A 22210-nucleotide genomic window follows, 5' to 3' on the forward strand; every position below is an offset into this window, starting at 1 on the left:
AGACCAAGGAGACCATTAATAGAGAGGCTACATATGTCACTACAACAGATGGTATCCTTGGGGACTGCAACTTTCCGATACTTTCAGGAGTGAAAACCAATCCAGAAATGTCTTCCTTTTCCAAGTAGCAGAAAAATACATTGGAGAAACTTAAATGAACTTACAGAGCTTTCATTACTGAGAGTCACACATATCTCTGACTGGAAACCGCTGCTTTCCTGTGTTTTCTTTACTGAACAATTTGTGAACGCTGCCACAAAAATGCTGGGAACAGGGCAGCCTTTGCCCTTTAGATTCAGTATCTCAGTGAGATAAGCATTTGCAAACACTCCGAAGATGCCTCTCTTCCTTACAGAGTACAAGAGGAATCGAGGACAAGTAGATTTATGCAGTTCACAGAATTGCCTGCAATTACCTAAGGTGAATCCTGGTTCTCATTCCTTGATGTAAATGGTAAATGCATAACCCAGAAGCACTGAAACAACTGACCTCCATAAAGGGTCATAAAGGAAGAGCTACCTCCCCCTTTCTCCAAAAATACAAAAATAACACAAAGTAAAAATAGCACCAGGAAGTAACCATAGTTATAAAATCAAATGGAATAAAATACTAACTCAAAGATGGATTTGGTCCTCAGAGCTCAAGTGCTAGTCAAACCAGAGTCCAAACTCTCCCGAGACCCTAGAACACTAGGTCCTCAGCCTGCCGCTTTGCACATTTCTGAGTCATGAAAGGCATTTCAATTGGTTTCCTTTTTAAACCCAGATTCTCTAGCTATCACTTTTTTGCATGAAATCCCAAGAGTTACCAGAATGTGTCTATCATTTGCATGAACTCCCAAGGGTCACCAGAATGTCTGTATCACAAACCAGCTTCTTTTTGGAACTAAGTTAAACAGGAGAGGTCTAAGACAAATTGCTATTGGTTTTGTACCTAATTTGGCAACGCTTTTTAAGGAAGTAAATGAGGTAAGTGGATTTGACAGAGACTGCAGCACCACAGAGGCAGAGAATATTCATGCTGCCTGTGCAGTGTGCTCTTGTTGGAGAACTAGTGCCGAAGTGTATATATGGGTGTGCGCCCCAGTCACCGGCACTGGAGAATAGACCATAACAAAAACATCAAGAAATAACGGAGCTAAATCTACTCCTGATGCAATCAGATGCAACTGCGAAGGTTTGACAAGATTTACATTTGTTCATAGCAAGCCTCCATTTGATCTCAGAATTATCAGTACAAGCAGATGGGTTTAATGAAATGATAGATTTAATAAAATGGGACTAAGCAGAAAGCCCAAGCCAAACCTCCAGTATTCTGCAACTGATATCAAAAGTATGGGAAGTTATCTTTTATGCCAAAAAATGGAAATATTCCTTGAGAATGAAAATCCTTGTCAAGAGACTCTTCTGAGCATAAGGTGGGAACAATTAGAAAACATCCCAGAAAGCAGTACAATGGAAAGGAAGTGGAAACAGGAGTGTGTTTTTTTCCAATTTTGTGATTAGGCCATATTAAATAGGATATGTAATGCTTGCACATATGGCAAGTCAGAAAGATGGGAATGCAAATGAGAGGCAGACACAAGAAGCTATCAGCACATCCGAGAAGGATTCGTCTCTAGTCAAGAGCCGAGAAAAACGCAGAGTGCTGCTTCTCTTAGTCAACGTAAGTTCCTAGAAAAGTCAACTCCACCACTATTGTAAGACAGTCATATGCTTCTAACTCATTGCTAAATGATGCTCTTTATATCCGGGTCATGACAAAAAGAACAATAAGAAAAAAGGAAAATATAAGCCACCATTTATTCATTGGTTGAGAATTAGAAGTTGGGTATGAAGCAAGCAGCTTATGCAGCTTTTCCTCTCTGCCACTCATCGCATTTCTCCGGGTCATTTGCCCTTACAAATCAAAAATTTAGGATTCCCCATAAGACCGCTTCCGTTACCTTTCACAGTCAGGAAGGCGGAGGTCACTGCGTCACTGCACATAAAAGTCACCCGGCAGCTGTCCTGGGGAGTTAGGTTCTTCAGCAAGAGAAGATGCCTGCGCCCATTTTCAAAGTAAACCATCTCCGTGTTTTCTGTAGTTTTGGCAGGCTCATCATCGATCAGCCAGTTGTAATTGTAGCACTCGGGTTTGGAAAGGTAGCATTCAAAGAGGGCTTCACCTCCTTCCACTGCTTCCACATTCTCCAGGCCCTGGACGATGCTGTTCTTGGCTAGTGGAGAAGGAGAACCATCAACAATATTAATTGTGTGGCTATGCATAGCTGAATATTGACAAGCCTTGGAGCACTGCTGATTCCCATTGCTGGAAAGCTGATGGAAAGGATATGGATGTGATAAAGTATGCTTGCGGCTTTAGCTGCTAATTTCAACCACGCTCTAACACAGTGCTATATTCAAAACCGTTTTCAGTTGTGAGGTAGCTTAAAAATAATGAAAAACCTCTAGAAGCTCTAGCGTTTCATCTAGGCTTCCTCCAGAAACCTGACTTCTGTCTTTATGAATCAAGAAAAAAAACGTTGGTGTTTATATGAATCAAGCCAATATTCAATAGGAAGTGATAGTACGGGGACATAATCAGATTCCTTCCGTCCCCAAACAGGAAACATTTCCCTCAGGTCTCCCAGGCAGGCACAATTAACATCGTAACTAACTGGGGAAATTTGAATCAACTGACAGCTTATGATAAATTCTTCCTACCTTTCATGCAAAATAAACGCATCAAGAGAATATTACAGCTGGCAAAGCTATAGGGACTGCCAACTAAGTTAACAAACCATTTCGCCAGTCCGCTTCTAGGAAACACATGAAAAATCAACATCTATGTAAACTCTATTTTCTGAATTATTACAAAAGCCTTATGACAATATATTAGGTTTATTTTCTCCTGCACGTGTGAGGCGAATCGTGTGGCCAGAAACATGCACAGTCACTGCAACTGCATGCATTGGTTGGCATTTGTACATAAGCAATCAGCCTGGGGCACAACTAAATGTGGGCTGCTGCACCTGGATAAAATTTGTGCCACACCAAGCACATGCACAGATTATGTGCATATAAATATAACTGACACAAACACCATAAAATGGTCATGATCGATAATATAAACCAACACTCGGAGATAGTCCTGCTCAGGATCTCTACAACCACTGTCTGGAACTGTTTGAAACATAGAAAATTAATGCTGAACTATTCCCTAGCAAAAAATAAAAATAAAAAATAAAAAAAATGTATGAGTTACTAAAAAGATTTCCATATTTTATAATACTTAGGGAGAACAATAAAGGTTTTTCAACTCCTTGCAGAATGTATAAAGCATGTTAGGATCAATCCAAGCTGTTTCTTCGAGTACTTTCTGAGTCCTAGTTTCCCTATGCATAAAAAGTGGATCCTATCTCCTCTTTTGGATTATACTCATTAATATCTGCTAGCTGTTTTTAATTCCTAAAATGGAAGGCGCTTATCAAAGTACAAAATACTATAATAAATAATACTCTGCTCCTACACTCACAATTAATTAGGCAGAAAGAACAATTTTGCCTAACAAACCATGATAATTCAGAAATCAGACCAGAACCACTATGACTGCTGATCATATTAGTTCACCTGGTGACTGAAAACAAAAATTCCTTATGCAGACATCAGAAGTAAATTATTAGACACCCGTATAAAATATATAACTATTGTTATTTTTTTACTTGCTGTTTCTGGGGCCCTCACAAATGCTGTTTACAAGTAGGAAGGTATTTCCTGAGTGATCAGTGTTTGAAATAAGTAAAATACCGAACTAGATTAGCTGCAGTTGACAATAACTGAAAATAACATTAAATTCCCCTCTCTCCATTAGTGACTGGTTTTAAAGTGCAGTGCATGTAAAAACCACTCTGTAACAGCAAAAAGTATTCTCACTATTCCTTTGGACCAACATTATATCTGCGATATCACAGTAACTCAGCAGACATCCCATCGCACTGAGGATGGAGCCAAATGCGGTTCATCGGAGAGGAGGTATGATACATAATCGATATAATAAGCGAGCATTAATTAGAACTAAGCTTCTGTGAAGTGTCGCAGTTTCCCATTCAGTTCCCATTAACTCCCATCCATTTTTAGCACTGCTATCAATACTGGAGCGAACACCAAAGAACGGGTTCTGACGTGTCGCTTATTGTGAGACGCTTCCATGATTTTTTCCACCTTTTATATTTGGGACCCATGATAGTCTTCCTCTTTGTCTGGAAGACCTCACCTTGAACATCAAGTGCAGCCACCATTTTAGTGCCTTCAGCTTCACAAGAATAGATGCCAGTGTCTTCTGGTACCGTAGGTTTAATTTTTAGCATGCTTACATTCCAGTCCTGCACGATAAGGACTCGCTGCCCATCTGCATGTATTTCCTGATCATTTTTCTTCCATATGGCGTGCACTGGCCTAGAATATTGGCATATGAACTCTGCTGTGCCATCTTCATCAACAGTTATATCCTGCATGGGACTGACCACTTCAATGGTTGGATCTGTCAACCAACACGTCAGGAGGGACATGCATTAGCGGATCCTCAAGGAAATAGCAACCTGGAGATTTTTGACAAGTACAGAGTTGGAGGAAGCAGGCCGAGGGAGAGTGCAAGCAAGAAGCCGACCGGGCACACCAGGGATTAGCGGTTTAGTCTTTGCTTGGGTCAGCAGCAAGCAGGATAAAGCAAAACTGGTGCATTAGAATGTAACTAGCACACCGGAAAATGGACCAGCAGCAGTTAAGGCCTGCACTTTAACAGTCCTGACCACGAACTTCTGTGCAGAACATCTGCTGGCACTCCTGCCATCATTCGTTTTCCTCTCGGCCCTGGTGAGACTCTCTAGCCTAAGCAGTGCTGGATGTGAAACACTTCTGCTTCCCAGAACATTTCAAGAGCGCAAGTCTGAGATGGAGGAGCGCAGTGGATGATGGGCTGCCTTGACTGATTTGGGCAAAAGAAAGACATCAGCATTGTTCAGTGGGACTGGGGGAAGGGGCTTGAAAAGGCAAGCTCCAGCGGAGAGCCCACTCACAGCAGCATGCGGAGCAAAGCTCCTGGACAGCTCTAACAAGGAAGGGCACTGCACAGGGAGGAGGTACTTGCTCTTTTAATTAGCCCTCTGCCAGAGGCATAGGTTTGGGAAAAATAAGAAGCTTTTCCTTTTCACCAGCTGATCTGTAGATCAGACATCTGTCTGGAATGCTCCTCCTGAAGCTCTGTGCATTGGGCTGAGGGATTTCCAATGTTACTGGCAGACCTTGGGAAGCAAAGATAGCTTGGGAAACGTCTCTCGGCATTTCGTTGCAAGGCTTGATCCTGCTCTCTAAGGCTCCCTCTGCCACCCTGCGTGTGTGCGTGTGTGTGTATGGAGAGGAGGCATCGATGGCAGATCCTGGAGACTGAAGGACTCCAGGAAGGACTGAAGAAGCAAGAAGATCTCTGTGCAATTGGGGGACTACACCACCATCCCCATAAGATGGAGAAATATGCTCCTCACAGTCAGTGTCACCACTGGTTCCAAAAGAAGGAGACTGTCCTTTTCTCACTGCCCCACCGCTGAGCTAAGAGCTTGGTGGCCCTGTTCTCCCCCTCAGCATGACAGGAAGCACCCTGGGCCTTGGGGTACACTGGCGCCTGTAATCCTCACCCCTGCTCAAGGGGGTCAGAAGGAGAGGGCAGCTCTTCCAACCTTCTCCATTCCCCCGCTGCCCAGCCATGCTGGGACAGCGAACAGATGCAATTGTAGGACAACGGCATTGTGAAGGCCAAAGAAGAAAAGCTGTCATGAGATCTTGGTCATCATAGAATAGATATCCCGTTATAAGCACGCCAGGAGAATAGGGTTAGAACCACGGCACTAAGAGAGACGACCTGTTGCCTGATGAAGAACCAGCCACAGACAGCTAGATAGACTGAAACACACATAGCTTGAGGATGGATCTTTAAATTTCTGGACAAAGTAAAGTGCAGGAAATTGACTGTTAATACAAGCACAGTTAGAATTTCACTAGTGCTTTACTTTCCTATTAAATCAAGTGTTATTGAGCAGAGCACCATAACTGGGGTGTTTTTTAAAAGGTCTTCCTCATCCTAATCCAGTTAGAGTCATATAATACTGTGACTCGGTTCACATTAAAAAAAAAAAATCTTTACTTCAGCAGAAGCACAATATATCCACATACATGTTTGTACTAGCATGAGCTTTGGGTGTTAGACCTCTACAATTCTGTGATTCTATGAAATTAAAACTTCTCAGGAGCCCTTCATCTGGCTGAATATCTAACAGCGCATTTATTTTTAATTTATTTTCTACATCCACTGGAGCTCTTTGCCTACAGCGCTCAGAACTAGATTCTGTCTCTGGAAATACTGAAGTCAAATTTGATGGCAAATGGACATGTGATTTCTCATATTTACACACTGTCTCACTGCTGCACCATTCTGATATTAGATATAAATGATCTGGCATTTCTTCTCCTCAGAGAGCAAAATTTTCTGAAGGTCCAACAAGGGACACATCAGACTGACAGGGAAGCAGATAACAATTCCTGACTACAATTCCACATTGTGGACAATCCATGCTACGGTGAATAAGTATAACACAGAGGAAGACCTGAACAAAGAGAACATTTCATCCTTTACGCCTCCTTACATACTAAACCTAATATACAAATCCCTTTCCCAAGTGAGGAATAAGTGCTATTTTGGTCTGAAAAATAACAGCTTTTCCAGATGGCTATAAAAGGACTGGATGTGAAGTAACTTGCTTTACCATAAAGTCTGGAGCTCAGTGTTATTTGCAGTTTGTGGCTACCCTTACCAAATGAGGAAAATATTCATTCAACAGACAACAAAGCTTTGCCAGCACAGCGCTAACTGTTAGTATTCAACCATTAGCAATCAACTGCTGGGGCCCACTTTGCCACCGTGCTACTCCGCGGTCATACCAGCGGCTTCCAGAGGAGCTCTGGAGCCACCAGTGCATGAGCCCAAGATCTTGACTTGGGAATATGTTGAGCTTAGTATATAGTGACAGTATCCAAGCTATGGTACAGCACAATAGCGAATTACGTGAACTTCTGGCCATGTGTTTTGTGGTATTATAAAAACAGCTTGGTGGGAGAATCAGGTAGCTGCACAGTGACCAAAGCACAGCCTCTTCTCCTGAATAGGTCCAGCTCTACTGAGATGTCAGGTGAAAGCAACAGCCCTGACCCTGCAACCTTTCCTCACCTGCATCATCCAAAAAGCAGATGTGGTTGTACCTACAAGACATGAGTACGGGTAGAAGGCTGCAGCACTGCTGTGTCAAAGAGGAATTTTGGAGACATTTAGTAAGGGTAGCCAGGAAGGCAGAAGCACTAGCACACTGAGCAATTGTGGAGGTGGCCATTTGTGTCTTCTCACAATGAAATACCTTTGACTAATAATTTAGCTGAAGATATAAGGGACCCCGCTCTGAAGGTGACAGTGCCTGAGTCATGGCACGCCACATCCTTTAGGGTTAGAGTGTGGACTGTCCCGTCCTGCTCAGAGATTTCTGTCACAAAGTTGTTGTGAAGGGGAGATCCATCAAGCCACCACTGTACATTCTTCACGCCCGGGCGTGAGAGCTCGCAGGTGAACGTGGCTGTCTCACCCACAAAGACGTCTGTGTTCTTTAAATCAGAAACTATGACTGCTGCTTCTTCTGTATAACAGAGCAAGAGAAGGCGCCAAAGGAAAACAAAAGCATAAACATATACATGTTCCTTCCAGTAGGAATAACCTAAGCGACAGTGCAAGTTGTCCAGGAAAATTAAATTTGTAATGCTTGTTCTGGGGAAAAAAAGACCTTACATTTCTTTCAAGGGTTTAAAAAACACCTTCCATCCTTCACCCGCTTGCAAATGAAGTATGTTTGTTTGTCTGCAAACACTGTTTCATTGAAAGAACACTATATTTCATGACTAGTTCCTACCTGACTGTCCTGTGTGTTGCAGCCATCTGCATTGACATTGTATGCAGTCGCAGGCAGAAAGCTAGCTTAAGATTTAAATGGGGTATTTATTTAAACTGCTTTAAAAGATTAACAGAAATATCAACAACAATTGAAGCCATAATCAATCATAACAAGAAATTCAGTATTTTTCATAACAGTTACTCCAAACAAATAGTATTTCAACAGCACCATCTGCTATTGTACACAGTATGGTCAGTGCTTTGAACCGCATTCACCTATAAACGCTGGTCCAACCTCAGCATGGATGTAAATATTTACATCTTCCCTGAAATCAGGAGAGAAAAGAATGGAGTTTCAGCTGTTTCCACCTGAGACAAGTTTGGTCTGTTACTGTCAAAGATACCGGAGTGAGAAATTCTGGCAGAGAAGTCGGAGCATTTTCATCCCATTTCATCTTACCTTGCACATACACAGAACCTGTGGTGATCTCGTATCCGGTGCTACAAGTGTAATCCCCGCAGTCGTCAGGCTCCACGCCGTGAATGATTAGCTCAGCGATGCTGCCTTTCAGTTTCATCTCATATTTGTCACTGGGCTGAATGACCGTCCCTCCTTTTCTCCACTCAACAGGCGCGTCCGGCTTGGAGATCTCGCAGTGCAGGACAGCCGTTCCCCCTTCTTCGGATTCCACGTTTTTCAGCTCCTCCTTAAACAGCACCGGTAGCACTGCAATGGAGAAGCAGACACAGCAGTGACTCAGGGCTAAGCGACACGCTTGCAACTCCTCCGGCTTGGCAGGTCCCAACTTTCTGAACCACAGCTTGCCCGCTGGGAACGCCACGTCTGCGGCAGGGCTTTTGAGTTCTGCCGCGGCCAAACGCTCATGGAGATCAGCCGCTGACACCGTGATGGGACACCATTGCTGCTTCATCTAGGATCGCTGTGGGTCACAGGCCATCTAAAGGGCTTCATGTGCGCACACCCACAATTTTCAGTGTAACCAGTTAGAGGGACAACAGCACAAATCACAGTGTTTGGACATTTAATTGCTGAAACCACTCATTCTGAGCAGAACACCGGCTGTGACAGCTCAACACAGGGTCTAAAAGCAAGATCTTGTCGCCTGAGTTAAAAGACACCGTACTCTTAGTATAAACCTAATAAAACTATATAAAAGCCCATTCTAAGCATAGAGAAATACTCCAGTCTCTCTTATTATCAGGTGGCAGGCAAGTTTCCTAAATGCTCTTGTACATACCCTCCATGAGCAGCAGCTGCAGTTTTGTTCCCAACTCTCACAGTGAGATCAAAATCGCAACTGCAGAAATTGAACTGGGTTTAAAAGACACTAGATTCTTTGAAGAACGGACTGTGGATCAAACCCTGTCCTGTTGTAATTCCCAGGCACAGAGCATTAACGATAATGCAGTAATAAGGCTTCCATTTCACCTTTGTGGAGGACAGCCACAGACAAAACTTCTCTGCCCCCAAGCAAGGGTCATCTTCTTACCTTTGACTTGCAACGATGCAGAGGTCTGCTGATCCCCTGAGTCACACGTGTATTCGCCAGCATCCTGAGCCTCAGCACCATAGATAAAGAGCTCAACACATGTCCCCTCTTGCCTCATCTCATACTTGTCACTTGCTTGCAACACCTTATCTCCTTTCCTCCACTCCACAGGAGCATTAGGTTTTGTCAGCTCACAGTGCAGCATGGCCGTGCGGCCTTCCTCCACTTCTTCATTTTTCAGCCAGTGTTTGAAAAGCACAGGCACCGCTTGAAGTGCAAAGAGGAAAAGAAAGTGTAAAACAAAAACAGAAAGTGGAGGAAAGTTTTATTTTTAAGGTACTGCTAAGAACCAAAATGGTAACGGCATTCATGAAGTTCACGTACAATTCTGCTGTATTTTCCTGAAGGACAGCTGCTGGGGGCAGGAATGTCTAGGTCTAAGCCAGGTGGAATTGCTCATACTACATGGGCTCCAGCACCCTTGACAAACTGCGTGGTGTCCACGGACTCGCTCTAGTACCTCAATGTCTTTCTAGTACTGAGGAGCCCCCAAAATGGATACAGTACTCCAGCTGTGGTCTCACAACTGCAGAGCAAAGAGGAAATCATACCTTTAACCTCTAGTCTGGCAGTGGTCTTCCCATCAGCTGTATGGCAGCTATAGTCCCCTGAGTCCTCGCGGTTCAAATCGTAAATGACCAGTGTGTGCACATTCCCCTCCTGCTTGATGCTGCACTTCTTGCTGGAGTGGATTGCAGACGTGCCTTTCTTCCACTCCACCGGGATGTCAGGCTTGGAGACCTCACAGGACAAGTGAGCTGTGCCACCCTCCTGCAGATCCAAGCTGCGGAGCTCCTTTACAAATGTGACGGGAGCAACTGCGGGGAAAAAGCACACAAACAGTGATGCAGCTGCATAATCCAGCATCACTCCCAAAAGCTCTCTGACAGGTGACCATAAGAAATCGTAACATGTCACAGTCAAATTGTCAGATTTTTTTTTTTTGTTCCGTTGCTAGAAGAAAGGCCAGGACAAATTTAGATCTCATGCAGGTGCCAGGGCAACTCCAGCGTCACTTCAGTTTGTTCTAACGTCTGCAGGATCAGTCCTGCCACATGGTAACAGTTTCTAGTCTGCAGCACATATATATCACTGGCTGGCTCTCTGGACATCAGAATGGGCCTGATTTAATGACTTAGTAAGCTTTTAAGCCAATGCAGAGTAAAAATATTTAATACATCACTGATTCAATGAAACGTAATGTTTGGAAGAACCTCTGACCACCCAAACAGTATCATGTTGAATTGTTTATACACATACAGCACTGAAAAGCAGTATTAATTTATATCTACGTATCTACATGTCTACATTTAATTTATATCTACATATCTACATTTTGAACCAGATCAGAGAGGAAGAAACAATATAAGCTATTGTTCTGGCCAATCTTTTAAAATCAGGAGCTCAGACATAAATATCTAACTCTTGCCTCAGTTAAGTTATCTGAATCTCACACAAGATTTCCAGAGGCCCTTCCTCCCACGTACACCTCTCCAGTAACTCAAGCAGTATTGGCAGGGCTTACCAGTACCTCCTAAACCCTTCTTTCTAGGGGATTGCTCACCTTTGACCGTTAGCTGTGCCCCCGAGGTATGCTGCCCGACTTTGAAACTGATGGGCCCGCAGTCTTCTAGTGTCACCTTCCTCAGGATCAAAGCGTGACACTTCCCTTGAACTCTGATCTCATTCATTTCATTAGACTGCAGGGGAACATCCCCCAGGAACCACTGGGCATCCTGAGTTGTCTCCCGGGACAGCTTGCATTCAAAGACTGCATCTTCTCCTTCATATGAAGTGACGTCCTTCAGTGTCTCCACTATGGTTGCTGCTGGTTCTTTACGGAAAGGTCAAAAGAGTTTGATAAATACTTTCAAATGATGTCTCCTATTTTCCTGGATTAAACATTTTGTTATGCTCATTCTTGACAATACTGCATTATCTGAAAGAACTTATGTCCACAAAGCACTAAACACTATATCTATGTGCATGCATAATTTGTAATGTTGCATACTTACAGATGCATAATGTGTGTGCCTATACACACATTAGGCACATACACATTACATGTGAGAGTCTATAAAGTATGCATGCTATACTGTATTGTGTGTACACAGGAGAAATATCTAATACACAACATTGAAAGGCAATATATATATTGTGGAAACGTTGCCAACAGCTTGTAGTGGGTGATATTAATATTAAACCACAGAATCATTGACTTAAGGCCCGGTTCCGATGTCTCTGAAATCACTCTGATCTCTTTGAAATCCCCATCGTTCTGTTTGGGCACAGGACATACTCCAGGTGTCAAATTACTTAATCGTGTGCCACTCCCATGGAAACAAACTCTGTTCAGCCCTTCCCTGCTTGAAGTCCCACCTTTCACAAGCACAGCCGCCGTGGTTTGCTGGTCCCCTGTGTCGCACAGGTACTCTCCAGCATCAGCTTTGCTCAAGTTGCGAATTGTCAGCTCAGCCACAGAACCATCTTGGCACATTTTGTATTTGTCACTTGGCCACAGCACTGTCCCAGCCTTCTTCCACTGCACAGTGGCATTTGCTTTTGAGATTTCACAGCTCAGAGTGATAGTACCTCCTTCTTCTGCTTGCTGGTTCTGCAGGGGTTGCGTAAAGATCACCGGCAAAGCTAAACCAAGATAATCAGAGGAAGATGTTTAAGTTTCATTGCTGACTGTATCTCACCAATTCACTCATGTGAACTTGATCCTGCTTCACAGTTGTAATCTCATTTGGTCTTTTCCCTCTATGCTTCTGAATATATGAATCTTTTTTCGGGACATATTGATAACATGTGACCATACCAAGTGAATCAATTCTGTACCATCTTTAGTATCAGTAAGCAGAAAGGCTGCTAAAGCCCTAAGTGGTACATGTAGTAAAACTGTAGCACGATTCCAAATCTCAGTTACAAGGTCTTTAAAACCCAAACAAGCAATGATAGAAAGTGCTGGATTTCCAGGAGTACTAAGCACTTCGTGCTCCCCACTGATCTCTGGGCACTGCACACCCCGAGCATCTCTGGAAATGAGTTCCATTTTATGCAGGAGCTGTCACTGGTATGGATTCTTAAGCATCCAAGTGCCTGAAATCCTCATCACAGAACGGGACCAGTCTCTCTGCCACCCTGTCCTTGAAACGTACATTATGGAACGTTTAAACTAACACAGAGCTACCAAAAAGGTGAAGTGAAAGCCTTTTGTCACCTTTCACCACCAAGGATGCCATAGTTTGCTCATCGCCAGAATCACAGACGTAGTCCCCAGCATCCTTCAGCTGTAGCTCGTGGATGAGTAGCCCTACAACAGAGCCCATCTGCTTCATCTCGTATTTGTTGCTGGCTTGGAGCAAGACCGACCCTTTTTTCCATCTCACTGGCGCATCATGTTTTGAGAGTTCAGCATGAAGGGTCACCGTAGAGCCTTCCTTGGCTTCCTGGTTTTGGAGCTTTTTTACAAAGACTGCTGGAATGGCTGGGACCACACACAGAGACACAAAAGGACAGATACGCTCAGTACAGCTGCTTATAGGACAAATATTCAGGCACTGCTAGATCCTGGAGCTAGTGTGAGAGCAGGCAGGTACAAGCCCTTCACGAGAGAGACCTCATGGGATATTTTAAAAGACAGCATTTCACATTAATTTCATGGCCCCTATTTACATTAGTCGATCTTTTATCTCAGGAAAAGCTACGTTAACGTTGTATTTGGATCGGGGTAGATTTTTAAAAGCAGACAAACTGACACGTTACACCTGTTTTTAGGAGCCTAGACACTGAAAGTACTTTGATGGCTCACTTCTCAGCTGCAGCTGAGTGCCCTGGTAAGTTTGAGCACTTGGACTCTGGAGCACCATTTGCCCAGGCGGGACTGCAGCTCAAAGGACAGAGGTGGTTAAGGATCAAAATTGTCTGTCTGGTCACTCAGACAGAAGCCCCTGGGGTCTAGAACTGTGCAAGCAGTTATTACACCTGCATCTCTCCATGTTCATTGCTGAAGACACTTACTAGAGGATTTAAAATAACTTCTGAAAGCAAAAAGACTGCATCCTCAGCTGCTGTATGCCAGCAAAGTTCATCGGAAGTCAAGGACAGTAGATAACACCCGCACGCTAGTACTAAGTTATGAAAGTGGAATAAGTCTTTCTTAAAAACAAAACAAAACAGCTTACCTTTAACAGTTAAAGTGGCTGCTGTTTGCTGGTTTCCATTATCACAGATGTATTTGCCCGAGTCTTCTGGTTTTAAATGATAAATTTTTAAAGTATGGATTGTTCCCTCTTGCCTAATTTCATACTTGGAGCCTGGGGAAATCACTTGGGAGCCCTTCTTCCATTCCACCGCGACATTAGGCTGGGAGACCTCACAGTGAAGGATGGCCGATTCTTCTTCCTGCAATTCTGTGTCCTGTAATTTCTCCTTAAAGACTGGAGGTGGCACTGAAATTACAAACACAGCAGAGGTGAATTTACAGTCACCCATATCTTGCTTCCCTACAGTTGCAACTTACAGTTGAACAGTTAAGTATTAAAAAAAAGCTTTAACTTCTGTGTAAGATACTGGGGTGGTTAAAACAAGTGAACGGATTTTGAATGAAAGCCATTGGCAGAAGTTTCTAGAAGTTAAGGAAATACTAATAAAAAATTTTGCACATATTTTGTCTAGTTCAGATGGCATGGGGACTTTGACCAGGCAAGCAGTTTCGAAAAGGGAAGGAGAAGGACGTTTGAGAATTTCTTCTGCCTCCATATCACTCTGGAGCTCAAGCACGAGCACCCGACTACGGTGAGTTAGCAAGGAGTGAACGATGGACAGGTTGGGCCTTGTACTGCCAGCACGCGCAAAATCAAATTGCTGCCTATTCTCTCCAGTCCTGTTCCTCTCTCTTACCTTTTACTGTGAGCATTGCTGTAGATGTGTGTGGTCCCACTCGGAAAGCAACAGCCCCAATGTCCTGCTCAGTCACCTTCCTTAACGTCAGGGTGTGAATCTTCCCCTTTTCCACGGAGATTTCATTCATTTCATTGTTTTGCAGAGCAACATCCTGCAGCTTCCATTCAACGTCCCTTGCGTTCTCATGAGAAACTTGGCACTGAAAAGTCACGTCGTCCCCCTCAAACACCACCATGTCCTTTAGGCCACTCACAATGGTCACGTCAGGCTCTGCAAAAAGTCCAGGGTTCAGTAGTCAAGCCACGAAAGCCAAAATGTGGACCAAATCATAGAATTATAAAATAACATAGGCTGGAAGGGACCTCTGGAGGTCACCTGATCCAACCACTGCTCAAAGCAGGGCCAACTTAGAGGAGGTTGCTCAGGGCCTCGACCAGCAGAGTTTTAAGTATCTCCAAGGATGGAGAGATCACAGCTTCTCAAATTACATATTTTGAACTCTGATGTGCGACCACTTTCAGCCAGGGGCTTCAGTGACAGCCAATATCTTTCAGGATCACTCTTTCTTTCTCTCTCTCAGAAATATGCTCCATATTTATTTTTTTAATTACTTCTTGTAATCCTGTATCCTGTAATCGGGCGAATAGAGATTGAATACCAGCTTCCAAGTTCAGGATCTGGAAACCTGCTGTGTTTGCACTTCAGATTATGTTAAACACATTCAAAACTGATCCCCACCACTGCCTGTTTTCAAACAGAACTGCATATACTCTGTGCTGCTGCTCCAGTCTGCCTGGGTATCAGGGAGGCACCGTGCCCTCAGCAGGGCCAACAGGGTCAGCGGGAGCAACGGGCTTTTGCATTTCAGTTTGCGTCCTGCTTCTATCACAGCTGGGCACTTGCAGATCTGTGCAAAGATCGCACAGCCTGCAACGAGGCAGAAGCTACACCCTGAATCTCGTGGGCAATACTGAAGGGGAAGAAACACAGTCCTCACTTGAGCAAATACAATACAGATTTATACAACGGAGGTCACCCTACGTGTGAAAAGGGGTGCAGTTGGGCATAGTATATAGAGCATCCATAATATATAGAGCAGCCTATAGAGTGGCTAGAAGTGATTGTTCCACACTAGTGACCCAGTCTGAAAGACAGCTCTGTCTGTAATGAATTAGGGCCAGATGCAGTTGGCAGGTGACTGGAAGCTGGGGACGACCCATCTGATCACTCACATGATGTCGAGCAAACGTTCAAAGCCACATGAGCAGAAACTTACAGCTGCCTCATCCTCTCCGGGCCCCCAAGCAAAACAGTGCATTTATTCACTCATCATAATAAGATTTTGTATGGCTTCATGATACCCCTCCTGTACTCTGTGTGCATTTATTACAACAGTAACATGTTGCAAAATCTTAGCACGTTGAACTGAAAATCCCCTTGCCCCAGTAAACGGCTCTTGCCTTTCACAGTCAGCTTTGCAGAGGTTGTCTCATCCCCAGCCTTGCAGGAATACTCTCCGACGTCGCTAGGCTCCAAGTGGTGGATACGCAGTTCGCGGAGGGTGCCGTCCTGCCACATTTCATACTTGGAACTTGGGCGAAGCACGACTCCATCTTTGCTCCACTCCACCGCTGCTTTGCCTACGGTGATCTCACAGCGCAGCCTGGCCGTTCCTCCCATTTCCACTTGCTCGCTCTTCAGCTGTTGCTTCAGCCGAGGTTTGATGGCTGCAAAGTTGAGAGCAATTAATGCACAACCCATTAGCTTGAATGTACGAATGTGGCTTCTGCCCAGCTCAGCACAAGGAACCTGGGCTCTGAAGCTGCAGAACAAATTTGCATTTGGTGATTACGTGATAATGACAAAAAAAATTTTTTTTATTCTGTATATCTAGAAAAGGAGCGGATCAGACAGCTCCTCAGATGTGTTCACTTCTCAAAGGCAAGGGCATCCACCTTGTAACAGTACCTTTCACACAACTTATCTTGATCCTGAAAATTCTCAAATGGATTAATCACAGAATCACAGAATGGTTGAGGTTGGAAGGGACCTCTGGAGATCATCGAGTCCAACCCCCCTGCTCAAGCAGGGTCACCTAGAGCATGTTGCACAGGATCGCGTCCAGGCGGCTTTTGAATATCTCCAGAGAAGATCATCAAGATCATGTCTAAGCAGAATCTGGTACTTGATGACTAAAACGAATTTAGACTAAAACTAGTCTAAATCTGTTGATGTTATGGAGATACTCCTCACTTCCAACACTATAAACAATGTAAGCAAATGCTTTATTTCGCTGCTGTCTTTCCAAGACCCTAGACTGTCAACAGTAAGTCCTTCCAGCGCACGGACAAATAAATGCACCGCGCTCATTCAAACCAGGCTCAGACAACAGCTTGTCATCAACAAAAGCGAGAAGGGAATATCCATCCCATGTGCATGAGCAGTTGAGAAAAGGGGAATTTCAGTGCTTGTGGTTCTCCTATCTAGCTCCTGTTGCGATATATCTAAAGCAAGCACAGGACTCCTAGGTGAGCCAGCAGCTGCTTTCATGGCTCAGATTCAGCCACCAGGAGTTTGAAAAGCTGTGGCTCAGATCGAAAACACAAGTTCCAGCCAACAAATGAGACAGTCACAAACCTTTCACAGACCATGATTAGCAACACACATTATTCCTGGTTTGTTTAAATGCACGATGTTTTCAGGATTTTCATGAGAGGACAATGAAAAACAGAAAGCAATACAAAACAACACACTTTTGTAACTGGCCTATGATTAATTATTGATCCAGCTGAACCAGTAATTAATGCAAAGCACCAAAAATAAAGATCTATTAGAATTTCAAAATCCCCATGATGCAAAGTTTCTTGCTTTTATTAAGAGTAGAGGAATGAGCCTAGATACTGTGCCTTATAGACTTAAATAGACATTCTCTGAATCCCTTCCAATAAAATTCATTTCTCCATCTTCTGATTTATCACCGAGCACCTGCTTGGCTCTTTATCTTACTTTTGGAAGGACTTAACAGAATATCAACCACACAATTTCACAAAACCCTTCTAGCCTCTGCTCCATTTTGGTGCAATGCTAACCATTCACTCTGAGGACTGCTGTGCTCTGCTGGTCTCCTGTATCACACGTATAATCGGAGGCATCTTCTGGTTCTACATTGTGGATCACGAGTTCCGCTATGCGACCGTTTAAACTAATGTCATATTTGGCACATGGGAAGAGCTCCATGGTGCCTTTCCTCCACTCCACAGTTGCCTTATCCTTTGTCAGCTCACACTGGAATTTCACTGCAGCTCCTTCTTCCACATCCTTGTCCTTGAGCTCCTTTTTGAAAAGGACTGGCAAGGCTAAAAGAAGGGGAAAAAAAGAAAAAACAGGAGCCTGAGTCATGTCCTGCTTACCATGTCTAGACTGACTTTCAGGGGAACAAAGTTACTGTGATTTTCAAGCGCTACATTCCCAGGCAGGATCCACGTTTTCTAGTTTGCCTGGAGCTGGTAACAGATCTTGCTGCACCAGAAGCAGACATCTGCACCTAAAAAGTTTCTTTCCTGTATTCCTTGGGTCAAATCCTTTCCAGGGCTGAATTATTTGAATGAACTTATCCTTTGGTTGATCTCAAAGATCTCAAAAGAAAAAAAAATACAGAAAACTCCACGGACAGCCTTGAGAAATCAGAAAGGTAGTTAGGAGTCTCTTTCCAGGATCTGGAAGAAAATCCTTTTTTAAATACATAAGTCACATGTCACGTGAAATGTCCAGACATTATGCTAAAGCCTTGTTCTTCCTTTAATCTCTCCCAAGCTGTAAGGCTAAAAAGTGTTTCTTCTTATAACCCAACACACCAATGCAGCACTGGAATAACAAAGTATCTTCCTCTTCCATTCTCGTTTAAAAAAAAAAAACAAACAAACTGGTGCATCAGATGCAAAGGGAAGTATTTATGGGCAAAATATTATGCACTTCAAAATAATCATATTCAAGCTGTTGCTTTGTGTGGGATGATATCTACTGCTTTATGAATCAGCTCACACCACCTACCTTTCACATTTAAAGATGCCTTTGTTTCCTGATCCCCACTATCACAGCTGTATTCTCCTGTATCTTCTAATTTGAGATTATGTATTAAGAGCTCTACCAAGCACTCCCTCTGCCTCATTTCATATTTCTGGCTGGGCTGCAGCTCCACTCCTCCTTTCTTCCATTCCACTGCGGCACTGGGTTTTGACAGCTCACAACAGAACGTAGCTGTACTTCCTTCCTCAGTTTCCTTATTTTGAAGGGGTTGTTTAAATGTGACAGGCAGGGCTGCAAAATGTGAGAGGTAAATGTTTTAACAGTGCTTTACTCCTGAACGGACCCAATCCTACCATCGTTCTTCAGAAACGGTCTGCTCTCCTGATTCCACAATCCTTGGGCTGCAGCTCTCTTTCTTGGTAGCATCCTTCTTGAATCATTAGGTGAAACAAGAGGCGAGGACAGATTGTGAAATTAGGGACACAGTTGGTCTCACAAAGTGGTCCACCGAATGGTCTCCACGCCAGTGTCTCCATGCCAGCTAGGGATGGTTTAGTCAAAGAACACGGGGACACAGCGGGATGCTCTTTCTCTTACATGGACCCTTGTTCTTCCTTAATAAACATCTGTGAGTTTGCAATATTTGGCTGACAGACTTGATCCCCAAATAAAACTTCTGCCAACATCTAAAAGACCAAGTCAGCACTCAAGAACAGGAATAGATAGTACAGTAAGATGAAAATAAGACAACAAATGGAAGAGGAAGGGGAAATTCAGACTTCAGAAAAGGTCTTGCTCAATTTGGAAGAAAGGGCTGAGGAAAACCCATGAGGACACAGCAGTTTACACTCAAAGTTCATACGTGAGGCTCAAAGCCTCAAGTAATAATACTGCGCATTCAGAACATGTTACAGAAATCCTTTAGCCACAGCTCTGCCCAATCGTTGCATCCCTTAGGCCTACCAAAGCCATGAACAATCATTCCCCAAATTCCCATATGCAGCCAAACTCCCTGCACTCAGAGGGCATAAGGATTCATTATATTTTGACATCCTGGCAAGGTTTAATTGCTTTGATGCTGATTAATCATTCCAGATACTATAAGCAGAACCCTTCTACCCTGACCATGTGTCAGGCTCAAGTCGAATATGTATGCTGCTATCGAAGACCAGCAACAAAGCAAATAAACAGCAGTAGGGATCATTGAGAGACGCTCCTTTCACTCCGTGTTTACTGAGTCAAGGGTCAGCACTCTGCCTGCCTACCATGCACAGTGACTGCAGCCGTTGTCTGCTGATGTCCAGAGTCACAGGTGTACTTTCCTGAATCTTTCAGTTCTAAGTCATGAATGACCAGCTCCGTAGTGGAGCCCTGCTGCTTCATCTCGTATTTCAAACCAGGGTAGAGAATAATATCTCCTTTCCTCCACTCCACTAGAGCATTGGGTTTGGTAAGCTCACACTTCAGTGTTACTGTACCACCTTCTTCTGTATTGGCATCTTGAAGCTCTTGTTTAAAAAGTGCCGGCAGGGCTATAAAATAGAAACATAACTTGCAACATACTGCAAATTGGTTTTGGGAAAGAAAAAATAGAAAGAAATTGCAAACACCAAAATAGCTTTTTGCAGATGGATCTAAACATCAAAGCTCTAAATCCAAACTACAAGGTTATTTTCCCTGAGAGGTAATAGGAATATCTGCAGAACAAAGTTGTTGATTTCAAGAAGTCACATTGGCCAGCAAGTATGTACAGGCTTCATCTAATCTAAGACCTAAAGGCAGCAGAAGATTTTGCCAACTATAAAAGTAATTGACGTGTCCTGATCACTGAAGAGGTCTTCTACAGATCTGCAGGAGGGCACAGGAGAATACAGAACAATATTTTCAGGTATACACAGCCTGGAGATCATCAAAGACAAGGAATACTATTTCAAATAAATGGAACTTCAGTTAATAAGGTTGGACAAACAGAGATAGAAAACAGAACACCTGATAGGAGAGGACAGACTTTTCTAGTCAGGAAAGAGGAGATAATTTTTACCCTGGACTGTTAACACAGCTGTAGACTGGTGCTCTCCACACACACAGGTGTAGTCTCCTGCATCCTTCTCAGCTATTTCACGAATCATCAGCTCTGTCTTGGTCCCTTCCTGCCTCATTTTGTATTTCTCACTTGCTTTGAGGATCCGCTGGTCTTTCCTCCACTCCACAGGAGCAGCTTTGGTAAGCTCACAGTGCAGAACAACATCTTCACCTTCTTTTGCTTCCTTGTTCATTAGCTCGTCCTTAAAAAGTGGTGGCAGGGCTAAAGGATGCAACACGGACAAGTGGTCATCAGAAAAGCAGAATTCAAATCCCAATTTCTTTTTGGTACTTGGGATTATTTCCCCTTATGCCTCCCTTTTTCACCCTATTCTAAACTTGCTTAGCAATAGCCAAGTTCAGAAACTCTGAAAGGATCCTTCTTCAAGCGTGATGCGAGCATGGTTTCACTTACCATCAACAATTAATTCCCTGACTGTCTGCTGCTTTTCATAGGGAAAAAGCAATACAGAGATACACAGTTCTACTGGATACAGTAGCATTTTACTTACATAGGTATGATTTTACTTAGATAGGTATGATTTCCAGGAGGCTGGTAGAGCGATTTTGTTTGTTTGACTGAAAACTATATACATGAAAGCATCCAGAGTTCAAAAGAAACCTATTTCTGTTTTGAAATTGAAGTCTGAAGGGCCATAACATGCAACGGGAGAATTTCAGGTTCTCACTTTCCCATTTTGGAAATCTGAGCCGAAGGAAGAACAAACTACAGGAACATTAACCTCAAAGAAACTAATTCTTAACATCTAAGCCACAAACCTGCCTTGTGCACAGCTAATATTAATGGGGAGGGAGTGCAAACACAGACCACTTCTCAGACAGGTCAGAAAAAAAGCATGTTTCAGGAAAGCCCAGGAGAGAGTTAGAAGTTGCTGGAAAAAGCTGGTGGGGACAGAACTGGGTCCCTTTGACCACAGTTCCTCAAAGCCAAGGAAGGTTCCTGCACTAAAACACATGCCCATTAATGAGAGGAGAGCAGAACATCAGGTAATGAGATTATTAACATAAAACAAGGATTTATTTCTGATTTGGTTTATTGGGAGCTGGTAGAACAAAGAAGAGTGTAACTGCTGAAAACCTGTCTTTTTTTTTTTTAATTCCTAACTGTCAAGGTAGTTTCTACTTTGCTGGTCCCCACATAGAGGTTTAGTCCCCCACATCCTTCAAACCTAGGTTATGAAATAGCATAAAGTGCTCTGAAATAGCACCTCTTATCACATTTTGCATTTATGATTTTAAAAATCTGGTGCCCTTTCTGCCAGTCCCCAGGAACAGCCATGGCCAGGTCACAGAGCAGAGTGACCTCTCCTCCCTCTTGGGCTTCCCCATCCCTCACTACTTGTTTGAACAGTGAGGAAGTGAAACAAAGGAGATGAGGGGAAACAAGCTAGAAAATGTAAGTGCCCAAGAACAGGAAGCTTGAGAAGAAAAGAAAAAAACCCATCTCATTTCCTCCTTTTGGGGGGAGAGGGATTAATAATGCCCCCGAATTTGTGTTGAGCAAATCTTTTTCAGAAAGAAATGAGCTATGCATAGAACAAGAGAAGACAAAGGGAAAAAGCAAAGGCAGGTTACTGATCCAGGGCTGAAAGAGCTGAATTTCAGAGTGATATCTATCCATAGAGCTAGTTATTAAT

The 22210-nt window shown here is 43.5% G+C and overlaps 1 protein-coding gene across 1 annotated transcript in view; it reads right to left on the bottom strand.

Moving 5' to 3' along the window:
• LOC136991348 (obscurin-like) overlaps positions 1-22210 on the bottom strand; it is a 143932-nt gene that overhangs the window by 59516 nt on the left and 62206 nt on the right. The window contains 15 exon segments of the mRNA XM_067292215.1: positions 1946-2218; positions 4255-4521; positions 7442-7714; positions 8426-8692; positions 9477-9743; positions 10088-10354; positions 11101-11370; positions 11916-12182; positions 13724-13990; positions 14442-14714; positions 15905-16171; positions 17534-17800; positions 18495-18761; positions 19736-20002; positions 20512-20775. Coding sequence (XP_067148316.1) covers positions 1946-2218; positions 4255-4521; positions 7442-7714; positions 8426-8692; positions 9477-9743; positions 10088-10354; positions 11101-11370; positions 11916-12182; positions 13724-13990; positions 14442-14714; positions 15905-16171; positions 17534-17800; positions 18495-18761; positions 19736-20002; positions 20512-20775 — 4023 coding nt within the window.

Source organism: Apteryx mantelli, chromosome 2, assembly GCF_036417845.1.
Source record: "Apteryx mantelli isolate bAptMan1 chromosome 2, bAptMan1.hap1, whole genome shotgun sequence".
NCBI classification, from domain to species: Eukaryota; Metazoa; Chordata; class Aves; order Apterygiformes; family Apterygidae; genus Apteryx; species Apteryx mantelli.